Genomic DNA, 15,685 nt, shown 5'->3' with positions numbered 1-15,685 from the left:
CATTCCCTGAGCCTGCCAGTGGGGTGTGTAATGCAGACATTTCTCCCAGTGGAGGATGAGAGAGCAGTGAATCCGGTTGCAGTAGGGACCCCAAGTGACAAGGGTCAAAGCCAAAGAGGTTGCTGTCGGCCTCAAGGGACCATTACTGGAAGCTAGAGTTGGTTTGAAAATTTTTGAGAGAACAGTTTTCCATCGGAAAGTGCAGCGTCATCGGCACGGAAATGTTTTGCAGGAATGTGTTGGTTGTAATTAAATTTTTGGCGGGAAAAATTTTAAATGCACCATTCCAACTTTTCCTTGTTTCAGTTTGTCTCCATTTATTTTGTTTCCGCTTTGATATCCTATTAAAATTTAAATTGTAATACTATACTAGAGCTATATATTACAAATGTATATAAATATTTTATATTGTAATATAACGTTTCAACACAACTGCCACAAAACAGTTCAGCGTTAGCGGACCAAAATGTTTCAATAGTTTCAAATTGAAAATTTTTCAGAATTTTCATTTCATGGGAAATTTCGGGGGGAGGGTTGTTTCACTTTGGAAGGAAAACAAATTAATGGATATTTCCAATTTCCAATCAGCTGTCCTGAAAACCCACTGCTTCCTTGGTTCTGAAGGCTAAGGACTTGCTCCAAAGCCCATCCAAACCAATGGGAGTCTTTCCACTATTTCAGTGAACTGTCGATCAGGCCCTAACAACATAGGTCATTTTTTTCCAAGTGTCCGTCAGAAATGGGGACTGGCTGCTTTATGGGGATCAGGATACAAAGCCTGAAACCTACATGTCAGCAGCGACCCAATGCTATTAGCCATCCAAAGGGTTTTCATTCGCCTAGATGAGGGGAGCTCTCTCATCTCTGTCCAGTCCCGGTTTGTCATGCTTTACATCCCAACCTCCCCCGCAATCCTCCCACCTGGCTCAGTGACCATGGGAGACTGAAGTCTCCGGTGAAGCACATTACTAAGCCAGCACGTAGGGAGAAGTGCCCCTAACCCTGCCTGTGTTGTACCTGCTCTGTGGATAAATACAGGCCCCCAGGGCTGTCAATCCAGCCCCTTTCCCCAGCAAGATGTACAAATGCAGCTAGAGCACTAAGAAATCAAAGCCTTTCCCTAAGTCTGATAAGTCACAATATTACCAGGGCCCTAACCTCGCTCAGCAACGTGGGTTCTATTTTAGTCCCCTCTTGAACCTTCAACATATATCCTCGGTGGAGTTAGTGACCCGCACTGGTATGGGCCACCGGGTGATACAGCTGCAGGGACACCTGTGGCCGGAAAAGCTAAATTAGCTCACACACCGATCCCCAGTCAAGAGCTGCTGCTCAGCTAACAAGGAGCCCAGGGCCCCCAGCCCAGATGGATCGTTTGATTTTTTTTTTCCTGGTGAGTTTCCGAGATTCCAGGCTAGACTTGGAGTAGCAGAGAATCCCACTGAGTGTATTTGGGAAGGATAATAGCCAGCATCTCTCTGTCCATTGCCCTTGTAGTAGGTTAGGAGATTCTAACCCTGAGAAAATATCTGATGTGTAATGCAATCTGGCCCGTTCTAAAAGGCAGAATAAATGTGCTCTTATGAGCACCAGGCAGGGATGGATTAGCAGGATCCAAAGATGAGGGTGACTCCATCAGAGACGGGGACATCACCCCAGCCCGGACTTCAGCTTCATTGTCTGAATCTTCAAGCAGGAGGAGAGAGTTCCCAAGAGCTACATCCAACACATCCCTGGCAATTACCATATTTATCCCGGTACACGGGTGCTAATGCTTAATCGCGCTTCAATTTCCATCGATAATTAAGATTCCTTCATTCTCGGGAGTATTCCCTCGGCACTTTGCACAGGCGTAAAGAACAGTGCAAGGCAGCGGAGAATAATGCAATTAGAAGTAACCACATGAAATTAAGAGCGGGAAAATGGAAGCAGAATCACAAGAAAAACTTCCTGACAGCAAGATTCCTTAGACTGGAAGAGCACTCTGATACCAGAGTGAGGAGTGGGATAACACAACCTAAATAGAATCAGTAGTTGAGACACTTAGAAGTGGAGGATGGATTAGATGACTTAAAGTTCCTACCCAATGTCTGTGATTTGTACATGGCATTCTATACTCCCTACCCTGCTTTGTTGCTGTACACTGTTGAACCACTGCCATGTTGCACCCTAGAGATGGTTGTGTTTCCAGGATAGGCAAAGAGCATTTGGGGTAAAGCACTACCTTAAATTTCTAGATGTCTCAGAGGATTTCTGGCATCTTTGGATAATAGTAATAATAATACCCAGCTCTCGTATAGCGCTTTTCATAAGCAGATCTCAAAGCGCTTTACAAAGGAGATCAGAATCCTCATTCCCATTTTACAGATGGGGAAATGGAGGAACAGAGAAGGGAAGTCAACTGCCCAAGCTGGTTAAACAGGGCTTTAGTGGAAGGTGGAGGAACGCAAGGTGGCCTGCTTAAAAAGGCCTGTGCTCCCAGGATATCTGTATGATTGCTGGTGTATGACCAAAGGGATTGCACTCTAAAGCATCCTTAAAGCTTGCAAGACATATGAAAATGCAAAAAAGGCAGCATCCATACTGGTGTTTTTTGTGAAAGCCATTGGAGTTACCCTGGATTTTCTCTGAGAGTCAGATCCAGTCTAAACTCAGGGAGCCAGCCTTAGTGACAATCTCTCAGTCGGGACATGATCCTGCACCCTTTGAAGTCAATGGGAGTCTTTCCACTGACTCCAACGGGCTTTGCATCAGGCCCTTTGCATGTGAACTAAAACTCATTGGGCCAGATCCCCTAATGGTGCAAAGTGGTGTGGCTCCACTGATGTACCAGCTGAAAAGTCAATGGAGCCATGCTGATTCACGCCAGCTGAGGATCTGGCCCCATTGGCTCAGGACGGAGGGGATGGTTTCCTTTCCGCCATATGATTTATACTCCATGGCAACAAGGACGAAAGGGTTCAATGGAAACGAAAAATATTTTAAGAACTTGGATCAGGGCTTTCATGATGGGAAAAGGTACCTTCCCACCCCCCTCCCTTTGCCCCTTCCCACAGCAGCTGGTTTGTATTTGGTTGTAAATTTATGGCCCCTTTTGTGTTCTTAATCCTCTCGCAAACTATATTAAAGCCTCAGACCTTTCTGCTTGGTGCTAATAAGCTCAACACTTGTATGCCTTCGAGGCAGAACATTAACTATGGTACGTTAATGAATGCTGTAGTTTTGGACACTAGAGCAGTGAGACAAAGCAGGCCACTTGTCTTATGCCACAGTTTGCTTCCTCCAGAACTCCCAGGGTCTGGGACTTCTACCCATCTTGGGGTGAGGGGGTGGGGTTTGAGCCAGCTATGTCTGTTTTTAGGACTGCCATGCTGGAACAGTCCAAGAGTCTGTCTAAACTAGGATCCTGTTATCAGTACTGAATGTTTCAGAAGAAGGTGTTACCCTTCACCCCATAATGCACCTACTTATACAATACTACCCCATGCAAGAGAAAATTCCTTCCTGACCCCAACTGGATGACCTGTCTATGCCCTGAAGCATAAGAGCCGAGAGCCTTTGCAATTTCATTTTTTTTTTTTTTTTTTTTTGCGAGCTAAGTTTGGCTGCAGAGACTATTATTATTCATAGAAGCATGTGATTCATGTTACTTAAATTTCCTTATTGGTCATTCACATTTTAGAAAACACAAACCCATTTCCCCTAAACCCCACCACAGAGCAGATTTTTCTACTCATCTCTTACAGGTAAATACGGATTTGAGGTCATGTCCTCCCAGGACCCAAATCCTTTGCCAACCCTAAAATGCATAGGGCCCGATTCTGCTTTAGCATACGCTGGTATAAATCCAGAGCAACTGCATTCACTTCAGTGGAGTTGTCCGGGTGTAAATGAGAATAGAATTCAGTCTATAATATTTAAATATATAAACAGTGCCCTCTCTCTATGGCATGTAGGACACAGTATTCAGTTCTGAGTGGTTAGGAGCCAGAGAGGTGCCAATACATTAAGGGGAACTGAGTGAAGTGTAACAAAAATGAGCAAGGGGCTGAAAGGATTTATTAGAAGCCTCGAAATAGAGTGAATGTGAGCAGTGAGGATGACCAAGCCTGGGGTATGACATCAGTCTGACAAGCACTTCAGAGACTGAATTGGGGTAACACCAAAGAAAGAGAAGAATTGTTTAGGGTGATCTAAGAAGGGATAGCCCCGGAGGTAAGACTGAGCAAAGGAAAAATAATAAACTAAATATCCGGCAGACATGTGTGGAACTGTTCAGTGGCAAGAACTCCTATCAACCGAGGCACTGAGAAGCTGATTTTAAAAAGTGATCAGCATCCGGGATTTCGGTGGGAGAGACAGATGCTCAGCCACTATGAAAAATCCGGTCCTTAAACAAATGTGCTGTAGTGCAGGGCACAATCCTGTACTGGCAAAGGGATGGAAGAACGGAACCCAGAGCAGCGTGTCTTTGCCTACTATGGAGACAGCATATGATTTCGGGAAAGGGGTGTCTCATGCTTAGACTGTCAGCAATTTAGAGCAGGGGCTGTTCTTTTGTTCTGAGTTTGTCCAGTGCCTAGCACAATGGGGCCCTGGTCCATGACGGGCTCTGAGAAGCTATGATAATACAAACAACAACAACATTACAACAGCATCCCCCAGCTGGGAAAACTCGCTCCTGTATTTGTGACAGCTGCCCCATTGGAGTGTTTTCTGTGCCTGATCACACACCCTAGCAGGTGTGAGCCTCGGCTACAGTAGCTATTTTCATTCTCATGTGCTCGGTTTGAAGTGGCATACTGTATATTTACAAGCTCCCTCCACGTGGGTGCCTGGGGTTGGTGCTAGTTTGCTGCATAAGCCCAAAGCTGGAAATGATTTTAGTTGGGGATTAGTCCTGCTTTGAGCAGGGGGGTGGACTAGACGACCTCCTGAGGTCCCTTCCAACCCTGATATTCTACGATTCTATGAAAGCCAGCTAGCGTTCTTCTCTGACTTCAGTGTAAACCCTGTGATCCAACAGCAGTAACAACTGCTAGGTACATATTGATCTGGGGCCCCCAGGGCTTGCAAATGTTCTTATCCCTCGGTTTCATCTTGGGCCAAGGGTGAAGCCACCTTTGCTGATATCAGCCATAAACAGATGTGACTGCTGAAGTGTGCGGTCCCACCAAGGACACTGCACACAGCTCCTTTCTCACCTTTCCACCCCAGCCCCTGAGCTGCTTGGTTCTGCTTCTTTAGCCACAGATGCACACTCCAATAAAGACTGATGAGTGAATTTCCCAAAGGCGAGCTTTCTCCAGTTTATATTCGCTTGGACAACCTCATACGGAGGAGTCTTAATAAATGGGGGAGGGGAAGGCCGTGAGCTGCCATAGCTACAGACTTTTTAATATGGCGTAATAAGAATACTTTGTTCTTCTTTAGCACCTTTCATCCCAGGATCTCAAAGCCCTCTACAAATGTTAAGAGATTAAAGCCTCAAGCACAGAGAAGTCAAGTGATTTGTCCAAGATCACAGGCTGTGGCAGGGCTGGCAAGAGAACCTGATCCAAGAGTCCATGGCAAAGCTCAGAACAGAAGTACCTAATCGACCTAGCTCCCAGATCCTGTTTCTAACCCCCACTTCCCAGTAGCTCTGCTTCACCTAAAACATTCTCATTGTTTGAGACATTATGAGCTGGAATGGACAAAGCACGGGAGAGGAATACTGCAGAGAACAATCATCCTTCATTTGGCGCTCCACTGGGGATAGACTAGATGATGCAACACATCATCTTCTGTCGATAAGGCACCGGAGAATCCCTGCCACATGGCCTAGGTTGTTAAAGTTGTCCTAAGCATATGGCTTCCACTTCCTCATGAGCCCTGAAGCACATTCTTGCTAACATTCCCTTCAACCCCGATAGCAGGATGAGAAGAGTTAAAAAATAATAATAATAATGGCAAAACAAATAGCAGCTTCGGAGCGAGACTGCTTTATCCAAAAGAAACCTGAGACTACCGTCTCTGGCAGGGCACCTGGCCTGATAGGACCTTGGGCTGGTCATCATCTTGTCTTCACCAGCCAGAGTACAGAGATACAACCAAGAACAAAGTGATCTTTGTTTTCTTCTTGTTTGAAACATGTTTGTCTGATCTCCAAGGGAGTAACTTACTTGGAACTGCCTCCCATCCAGGGCAAGGACATCCTTGTGTGCATGGAAAAGTATTATTCAAGTGACTGCCACGTAAATAGTTACACTGATGCAGGGAAATCACTTGGGCACACACCTAAGGGCGTGAAACACACCAGATGCTGACAATCAAGAAAACAATAATTAAGAGGAAAGCAGACTAGGGAAGGCAAGGGAACCCGACTAAACTTTTTCAAAGGAAACTGATCCAGCAAGCTTAATCTATTGGTACAATAGTGGATGTTGCTGAAAGGGAAAGCTTAACAGTCACCACAAGAAAATACCTCATTAAAAAATGGTTAGCATCTAAAAATGTCTCTCATTCTCCCTTCCCCCTCGCCCCCATTCCCCAGGCCCCTAATCCTTGAAGGTAGCTTGTGTTTATTTATGATGTCAGCCAGAATTCAAATGGAAAGTAGGCGTAGACTAGCTCAGGAAACAGTGTATAGGGTTCGGATGACACCAAAATCTTATTTGATTTCAGCTCTGCTCAAGTCAAAATCTTGTGAGAATATTTGGTGTCATGAGGTTCTGGCCACATCCTAATTGGAAAATAGGCCCCCAAGTTTTGGATCAGATGTGGAACCAAACCATGGGGGCTGGGGAATTCGGATCTTAACATGCCGTCCCTTCCCACACTCACAAAACTTGGCCTGCATCTAGGGGATGTTGTTCCCCCTCGGTAAAAATAAAGTAACTGGTTTAATGTGTTGAGAGAGAGAGAAAAAAGGCATAGGATGGAAAACTCCCCTTGTGAAATGCTTATCATTCAAGTTCTGATGTCAGCGCCTCAGTGTTCAGTTGAGGTACAAATCATTAGTAAACCTGAAGGGCTCTATAGGCAGGTGCAAAGACCTTTTAAGTGTATTCCCTTTCCATTACCTCATTCCCATAACCTACTCTCTTCCCCGACCCCTCTATAATTTTTCCTGAGGTCTAAACTTCATGGTTTTATTAAAGCTTCCACCTACTGAGATTTCAACCAAAGGTCCTCAGGCCCCCCTTGTTTGCAATAAAGAAGAAACATCTTTCCTTCCCGAAGGGAAACGAAAAAATATTTAGACAGACCTTCACGTAATTGTTTGACTCTGCCCCCTTCCTCAATAGGAAACCTGAGGGAGCTGAAATTGCAGGCTTCAGCACAGCTCGGTTTCCTTCCTGCAGCCGTCCCAAAGTTAGCTTCGCTTTTTTCAGCATTGTATAACCAGGCCTCCTCTCCTCTCCCTCAAACATCCCAAGCGACACCCCCATCCTAGAGGGAGCAGGGTCATCTCTTTTTGTGTGCAGTATCACACCCACATCCTGATACTACAATGGGGCACATTGCTATGTACAAAAAAAAATAAAATAACCCACAACAAATCAAATTTGCAAACTGGAATCAGATATAATGAATTCTACTCAACTCTGTGTAGGTTCTTATACTGTGCTCATCACCGGAGTGTCCGAGCATCTTCCAGTAGTGCATTAAGAGATGGGACTAACATCTCTCATCTTCTCCCCAGTGGGCAAAGCGTGCAGAGAAAAGTGTTTTGTTTTGGTAGGGTTCCCCCAACACACACATACACACACACACCTTTGTGTTTATGTTAGAGAAGGCAAGGTCAATAAACCATTATGGGTCTTCAGTATGCAACAGTATCCGATACCTGGGTCCATTCAGCATGCAGCAGTATTGTGAGATAACGGTTATAGTCTTATATATTTTGTCTCTCATTCTACTGTCCAAATGAAAGAAAGGTCAGAAAAAGCCTATTTTGCGGTGAGAATCAAAGGATACGAGGGGGATCCAATTGCCCCTCTGTAATCTATGCAACCCACAGTACAAATCTGCACTACCTTGAGATCAGGCCACCATCTCCTGCTAATGCAGTGCTTTACGGGCCCGAATGCCAGTGTTTGTCTGCTAACGCCCAGATCTTGCCATGAGCTCTGTGTGGGCACCTGGGAGCAGAAATTCTGCCTGCAAGGAACCCACCACAGGATTGGTGCCTGGGACTGTAAACTCTAGGGTGGAGCAAATGCTGTGACCCTGATCTCGGTTACTCCAGGGTAATTCTCCTGAAGGCAATGGTTCCCTACAGTGTATACTCTAATAATTACCCTTTCCTCCGTGCTTAGATCAGGTGTATTATGATGAGAGAGCTGTTGGCATGCTGGGCGACGCATAGGTCGCAGAGGAAGACAGAGGGACAGGTTCTGCTCCCAGGTTACCCTGGTGGTCGGTCTGGGAATCAGAATCTGAAGTCAGTCCGACAGCATCTGATTTCAACCCTTCCTAACTGAGATCAGAACCTAGCCCTAGGAGGCCTCCTGCCTTCAGTGCAATGCCCGGCATGCTGATGAAGCTCTATAAAAAAAGAGAGAGCTCAGCACAGGTGAAAGCCAGAGACTGCTGGAAACACCCTGGAAGGAACCAGTGGGTGCTGGCTGGAGACACGCTTCTCTGACACCTGGCTTCGGGGCGGGGCAGCACCGTCCTGCGCCTTTGAAATAACAACGTCACTGATCACTAATGAGGCTGTTTCTCCCCTTTCATTGACAGGGACAGGGACAGCCTCCCCCGCCCACCTCTCCCCCCATGGCACAGCCCTGGCGTTGCCCTTTTAAGAGGGGAGCTGATGGACAGAAGTGGATCGGTTTTCAGGTTACAGCGGTTCACGTCACACGTGCCACCGGCTGCAATTGGGGAAGGGCAGCCCCAGGAAGGGGGGTGGGATGTGCCGCCCTCTGTCCTCCCCAGTCTCTCTCTCCTCTCCTCCCCCCCCCCCAAAAGACCCATAGTAAGTCCACGCATAAATCCAGAAGCGCTGACGATCCCGAATCTCCTCCCCGCGCTCCCCAGCCCGCGCTCCGCCTCAGAAAGAAGCGGGGGCTGCAGGCGTCCCTCCCTGGGCTGAGCTCGACCAGCATCGCCCTCCTAGCAGTCGAGCTTGGAGCTCGGCCGGGCGGGCCCTGGTTTCCTGAGCCCCTCGGAGATCTCTCTTCTCCTGGCGGGGATGCAGAGCTGCGGGGAAGCCCGGACCAGCCGCCTGCCAGCCCTGTCCTCCCACCACCACCTCCCCCCCGGGCCCACTCACATCTCTCCATCGCCCTTTTAAATTCCTCAAAGGACTCGCGGGCCAGCCGGCAGCGTTCGGAATTTCGAACGCTCACCCTGCCGCGTTCCATTATCCGAACGCTGCGACTCTGCTGGGGGCACCCACGTGCGGGAAGCGGCCCAGCCCGCAGGGACCCAGGGTCACAAGTTTGCTGCCCCACCCCACCCCGGAGCTGGGGGAGGGCAGTGCCCGTGCCCCCCTCTCGCCCTGCTGAGGCGGAGCAGGGACCCAGCTACCGGGGCAGCTCTGGGACAGGAGCCCACTCGCCTGGTTGGAGCACCCCGGGGTTTGAGGGTGGAGGAGGTACTAAACTCGCTGCCCCCTGCAGCCGGGAGTGGGGGGCAACCTAGTCTCCCCCCGCTGCTCCCTGTGGGTGTGGGTTCAGGGCCTCTTACCTTTCTCTTGTGCCGGTGGATGTCCCCGATGGAGTTGGCCACCGTGTTGGGTCCTAGGAGCATCCTGGTGCTCCGGGGCCACTCCGTGCTCACCAGGTGGTGCTCTCCCATCAGGATCTTCCGCACGTTCTCGGCGCCGGTCACCCGGATTAAGGGGCGTCCCAGCAAGTGAGTCTTAAAGACATTGCCATATTTCTCCCTCCTGGACGACTGGAAGCAGGAACCCTAGGACAGACACACGGACACTGAGCCTGAGGACAGACAATCCCTTATGGGCCCCGAACAGGCACCGACTTTGATCCCTAAAGACAGACACCTTTATTGAGATCTCTGCGACTTTTATTTAAAGCCACATGTCAGTAAAGGGATGGGAGGGTCCTCTCTCTTCTCACCGCTTGTCCCCACTTCCCTCAGGCTAGCCCGGCTCCAGCTTGAGATGGCAGGCGGGGAATGCCCTACAAGGAGCTCCTTGGGATTTCCCAGCGCTCGGATGCGGAGGGGCGGGGGGTCGTGCAATGTACTGGCTTTTCCAATGTTAGGGCCCAGCCAGGAAAATGTATCCCTGTCAAAACCTCTCTCTCTCTGTTTAAAGATCCGGGAAAATATTGTGGGGGGAAATAGATTATGGGCCTGCAGTGGCACCCCCCGTGACCTTTGATTCACCCCCAAGGGGAGGGGGAAGGCTCCTTTAACCCCAATCAAAGGAACTTGTTCCAAGACCATCCATGTACTTTGCAGCACCTCAAGAACTGCCGGCTATTAAAACCAGAATGGCCACTAGCCAGTGGCTAACAACAGAAGGGATCCCACAAGCCCCCTCCCTTTGGATTTATGATGAACGCATTGAAAAGCAGTTTAAAAAGAGAGAAGAAGAAGAAGAAACCTCCCGGAGTTGCACCGCCTAACAAGGAGGAATGCAAAGACGGGCACACACGGGCTGCCGCGCAGGGAGAGACAAATCACTGGACGGAGGCCAAGCAGGTCTTGGGCGCGGTCTGGGGAGAAGTTTGGGGAAAGAAGGTGGACTTGGGCGAGGGGGCTCCCTTTTCTGGGGCGTCAGACGGGACCGAGGTCCTCGATGAGTGCGGAAGGTCAGCGAGGAGAGACGTCAGCCTGTAGCGGGAGGCGATGGGTCAGCGATGCGGGAACGTGAGGGTCTGGACGGGGGTAACTGGGATGGGTTGAGTCATGTGAAACCAGCAGGGCGTGTGGTTCTGTCCCAGCAAGACTCGGGGCCAGTGTGGCTGGATTGGCCATTCAGGCGCATGGAACCAGTGCTAGTAAAATGATCTCGATCTACGGGGCTGTTGGGACATACCGGGGGGGGCTATAGACTGAGGCAGCCTGGGGGAATGAACAAATCTAGCCCCGGCTTTACAGAGCTGCGAGAAATCAAGTGCCCTTAAACCTACCAGGCTGGACTACCAGGGGTGGTGCCGGGCTCCCAGGAAGCTTGGAGGAAGAGGTCGTGTTTGTCACCTTGATAAACTCAAGCTCCCCGGATAATCAGGCTAATTTGGAGAGCTCTCCTGTTGTCCGCACCCCGTAATTGACGGAAGTGCTGGACCCTGGGCGCTGTTTTCTCTGCCTGGCGCCCTAATGAAGTTAGGGAGTCCTCCTATTACCGGCTCTATAATCTTATCCACTACCTCCCGACAAGAAACGTGCTGAGATCTTGGCGTCCCGTTCCTACCCCCTTGCCCTGAATGCACAGACTTTACTTAAAGTACCCTGAGAGCGAACAGCACGAACACCGGTTGTAAGTTGCTAGGTCCTTGCCAAGACAGGTAGATCTGTTTCATGCTACTCTTCTCTGTCTGCCAGGGTGAATTAATTACCAAGTCTTCCAATTAGAGCCGATTTAATGGACCAAGGATGTATCCCATAAAGAACAATTCATCCAGGAAACCAAAATAACTGACTGCCCCCTTCCTTGCTTTGCTGCTCCAGACACATTTTAGTTACATAAGATACCAACGCTTTAAAACTTTTCATGAAATCTGAATTACTTTAAAGGGTGTAATTGTCTTGGGCTAAGTCCGTCTGCAGATTCTGGAGTTTTAATAACTTTCCCACATGCGCGGAGGCTCTCCTGTCGTAGAAAAGGGGCAGGAATCGTCCGATACAAGGCGGCCAAAAAAAATTGCCCCCCCCCCAAAAAAAATTCAGAACGCTTGTGAGAAACTTTCTATCAAGTTTGCAAAAGGAGCTTCCCCTTTAAATACAATCGCTTGGAAGAGAAAGTTGCGATCTGCGCTTCACCATTGTAGCTACACAACCTGAAGTGATGTTTGTGTGTGTGGGGGGGGGGGGGGTGTTTATTTTTAAACAAAAGCGCGGTTGTGAATTTTCAGTGTTTCAGGTGACCCTGTTTCTTGATCTGCGTAAATATAATTAAAGTGCTTTTTGTGGCATTAATAAAGAGTTGTTTGTACAACATTTCCACTGCAGCACAAAGGCTACCTTTATGTGGCAGGAGTTTCGAGCCGAGTCCAATTTATACAACATTTTGTATTTTTAGCCCTGGACTCTGTTTGGATGGAGCCTGTGGAAAGGGAGAACCCTTTTCTGGTCCCCCTGTAAAAATCTGATAAATTTCTTTAAAAAATAAAGCACCATTGAGAGCGTGCGGTTAACTCTTTAGCGGCTGCCAGAAGGCTGGAGCTCTCCTCTTTTACAAGGCTGGGGAGGAAAGAGAGGGTCTCTGGCTGGGTGCTGCCGGAGTGTGTTATGGCTAGAAGTGGTGGGGTCCGAGGGGGAGGGAAAGGTGCGACCGGCATGCACACGCGCCCGCCCGGTGCATTGGATGTGTTGCGAGCACCGAATTGTGCGAGGGGAGGAATCCGCTCAGAAACCAAGAACGTGTAAACCGGTGTAGCCGCCTCTTCCCCAACCAACCAATGAAATCTGCCCTCTGCTCGTTAGAGCATCCTTGAAATAATACATTTGCTAATTCCAGGCGGGTTCCCTCCTAAACCAGTCGAAATCTATTTAAGCGGAGGAGTGAATGAAAGCGACAGATTTGTGCCTCGACCGGCCTGGATATTGAATTTAGAGGGTCTGTACGCTTCAAAGCGCTCGTTATTGACAACAGATTGTACTCTGTTTTCACGGGGCATTGGGGATTGTTCCTTCATAACCAGCTACACTTCATCAGTGCTGCTAAAAGTTAGTTCTTGGACCAGCACACACGTCACCCAGGGGTGACTTTATCCCAGGTCTTTCGGTCTGGGGGTGGTCACATTCCACAAAACGCTGTTCAGCGTTTAACAAGGCTAATCCCGGGTTAATCTAACGATTACCTGCAAAGGCTTCCCACTTCAGTGGGTCCCAGTGCTACTGTTTAGACAGCTAACCTATGGCAACAACTGCAAACACAGGTACAGACGAATGCCTCCGATGAAGGCAGCTGTAGCTCACGAAAGCTTGTGCTCAAATAAATGTGTGAGGCTCTCAGGTGCCACAAGTCCTCCTGTTCTTTTTGCGGATACAGACTAACCCGGCTGCTCCTCTGAAACCTGCAAACCAGAGTCACTTCCCTTCTGTGGCTCCTGAATCGACAGTCTTTCAAACAAGCCGCCCCGCTGCCCCTGGGTGCCACAAGTACTCCTTTTCCTCTTTCAGAAAGTAGCTGGTTTTACCTGGCGGACTAATGGAAAGCTGTCCTCGCCTTAAAGGGGCAATGCACCCACTTGGCTCGTTTTCACTCCCAGGCTGGTTTGCAACGGCATTCTAAGAGGTACCCATCGGGGCAGAACCGTGCCTACAGGGTGACCCCAGCCCCTGGCGATGATGGGACCCGCAACATTACAGCAGTGAAAACAGCATCGTCTTAAAAGTTCACAGTTCACCTCGCCATCTGCTTGGGCGGAGGGGATCATTCGTGAAGGAGACACGCTTTTTTTAGTGGCCAATAAAACACCGTTTCATCGCCCAGATTGTTTGCCTCCTCCAGCAGCAAACGGTCCCGATTCTTAAATGCACGAGTCTATTTAAACGAATGCAATTCCCGTCGGAGACCTGCCTCAAACCGACCTGAGATTTGAGGAGGAAAGCCTAGAAAACACTCAGCAGCTCAAAGCAATCCACTTGCCATGGACATAAAATGTTGCAAATCGATAGGCTTCCACCTCTGCTTTGAAAACGACCCCCCCCCGCCCCGTCACAGAATAAAAGTGCCTCTGAAATCTGCCCCCTGCTCCTGCGAGAACGCATGATGCAATCCCACCGGTGCAAACCAACTGTCCCAGACCACCTTAAATGAAGGAAGGGGAATCCTTACCTGCAGCAGCCAGTGGAAGGTTTCTCCGATTAAGGGGAATCCCATAGACCCTTTAGGGATCGGTAACTTGCAGCTTTTGTCCCGAGTGGCTGCCCAGCGCAGCTGCCACAGCTGTTGGGACACTGCCAAGAGCAGAGTCAATGATACCAGGCATGCAGCAAGGGTAGCCAGCGCAGAAACCAGATCAAAACTTTCGAAAAGCATATTTGGAAGGAGAAGGAGGAGGGAGGGGGGGGGAAAAACAACCCAAACCCTATGAAATGCACCGCACACAGGCACAAAAAAAAGGCAAATAAAAAGTCACCCACTGTAGCGCTTCATAGAAGGTGAGCTCAGAGCAGGGAAGGGGGAGGAGATCAGAATTTGGGGGGTGGGGTAGGGAGGTGTCTGGTTCTCTTCCCCCCACCACCAGCAGCAAAATAAGATTCCCCTCTCTGAAAACTTTTAAAGTCAACTTTTACAGAGCATACAGCCAAAAAGAAAAAAACAACCCACGAACTCTGAGTGTGCAATCAAATTAAAAAGAAAGAAGAAGAAGAAAAAACCCTATGCAAATGCTATAGGTCTCTTTGCTGCCAATGCAAGCCAGAAAAATATAGCATCTATCTAGATCGTGAAATAATTCAGCAAAGATCTGGAGAGATGGAGCAGGAATTAAATATATATATATATATAAATAAATAGAGAGAGCGAGTTATATAGCTATATATAGGCTGGTTATTGTAAGCCCTAGACTTTTCTCCACTGGATTGCTGTAAAGAGGGAGGTTTGGTTGTTAAAGCCTCTCTCAATGTGAGTTTGAGTAAAAAAGAAAGTCAATGTGTGTGTTTATATAGAGGCAGGGAGGCTGAGTAATGGGCAAGCAGCCAGCTGCTGGCTGCTCCCCCCCTTCACTTCAGAGGACTTTTTGGAGGCGGGGTGAACGTCTAGGCAGACCGGGCGCTGGAGCGTGCGAGGTTTGGCTTCAGTCCCAGAAAGGAGACAGCCAGGGAGAGTTGTAGAAGGATCAAACTGAGTTTTTCATTTTCCTGTCTGCTGGAATCCACACCTACAACAAGGAGAGAAACAAACAATCGCTCAGCCATGTGGGGGCATCTTTCCCAGCCCTGGGCTTTTGCCGCAGCTTTCACCTGGACAGGGGCGAGGGGGGTGACTGGGGCATCACCCCTATTTGCAGCCACTTGTGTTTATTGCTTCACTGTTGTTGTTTTTTTATTTTATTTTTTTTTTGAATGAGATTTTCCTTCCACAGTGTCTCCTTGACACACACCCTGCAGCAGCAAGAGGCGACCCTAGGAGAAGCTCTACAACTGATTTACACCAGTGTCTCTGGAGATCAACCAGCTCCCCCCCCCCGCCCCACTCCAAAAAGACTTTAAAATTACTCGACAAAATAACCTCAGGGTCCGCTCCGACTTTCTTGTTCTGCATTAGCAACCTGTGCACGTTCTTGGAGGCAAAGGGCAGAAAGAAAGGTGTGTTTGAAAAGAGAGCACTGCATTTCAGATAGCCCTGAAGTTTTGCCAGCCCAGTTCGAGGGAGGCTGTTAAACTTCCTTGCTCGCTTTTGATTCCTCCTGAGTAGAATAGCGATTGTCCTCCAGATTCTCTGCCTCCCCCCACACAAAGTTTACCACCCACACACCAGGGAAAGGTATTCTCCAAGTGTCAGGGCTTGGTAGTTAAAGGCAGATTTGCAAAGAATTTGCTTCAGATTACAGGGAAA

At 48.7% G+C, this 15,685-nt stretch overlaps 1 protein-coding gene across 1 annotated transcript in view; it reads right to left on the bottom strand.

Annotated features, from left to right (window-relative positions):
* CYP26B1 (cytochrome P450 family 26 subfamily B member 1) overlaps positions 1–14,205 on the bottom strand; it is a 31,664-nt gene extending 17,459 nt beyond the window's left edge. The window contains exons 1-2 of the mRNA XM_074951961.1: positions 13,961–14,205; positions 9,679–9,903 (exon numbers count right to left, since the gene is read on the bottom strand). Coding sequence (XP_074808062.1) covers positions 9,679–9,903; positions 13,961–14,164 — 429 coding nt within the window. The 5' untranslated portion in view covers positions 14,165–14,205. The remainder of the gene's footprint in view (positions 1–9,678; positions 9,904–13,960) is intronic.
* Positions 14,206–15,685: the final 1,480 nt, after the last annotated feature.

Source organism: Natator depressus, chromosome 4, assembly GCF_965152275.1.
Source record: "Natator depressus isolate rNatDep1 chromosome 4, rNatDep2.hap1, whole genome shotgun sequence".
Taxonomy (NCBI): domain Eukaryota; kingdom Metazoa; phylum Chordata; order Testudines; family Cheloniidae; genus Natator; species Natator depressus.
The sequence above is the reverse complement of the archived record's forward strand: the minus strand, read 5'-3'. Positions and strand labels throughout refer to the sequence as shown.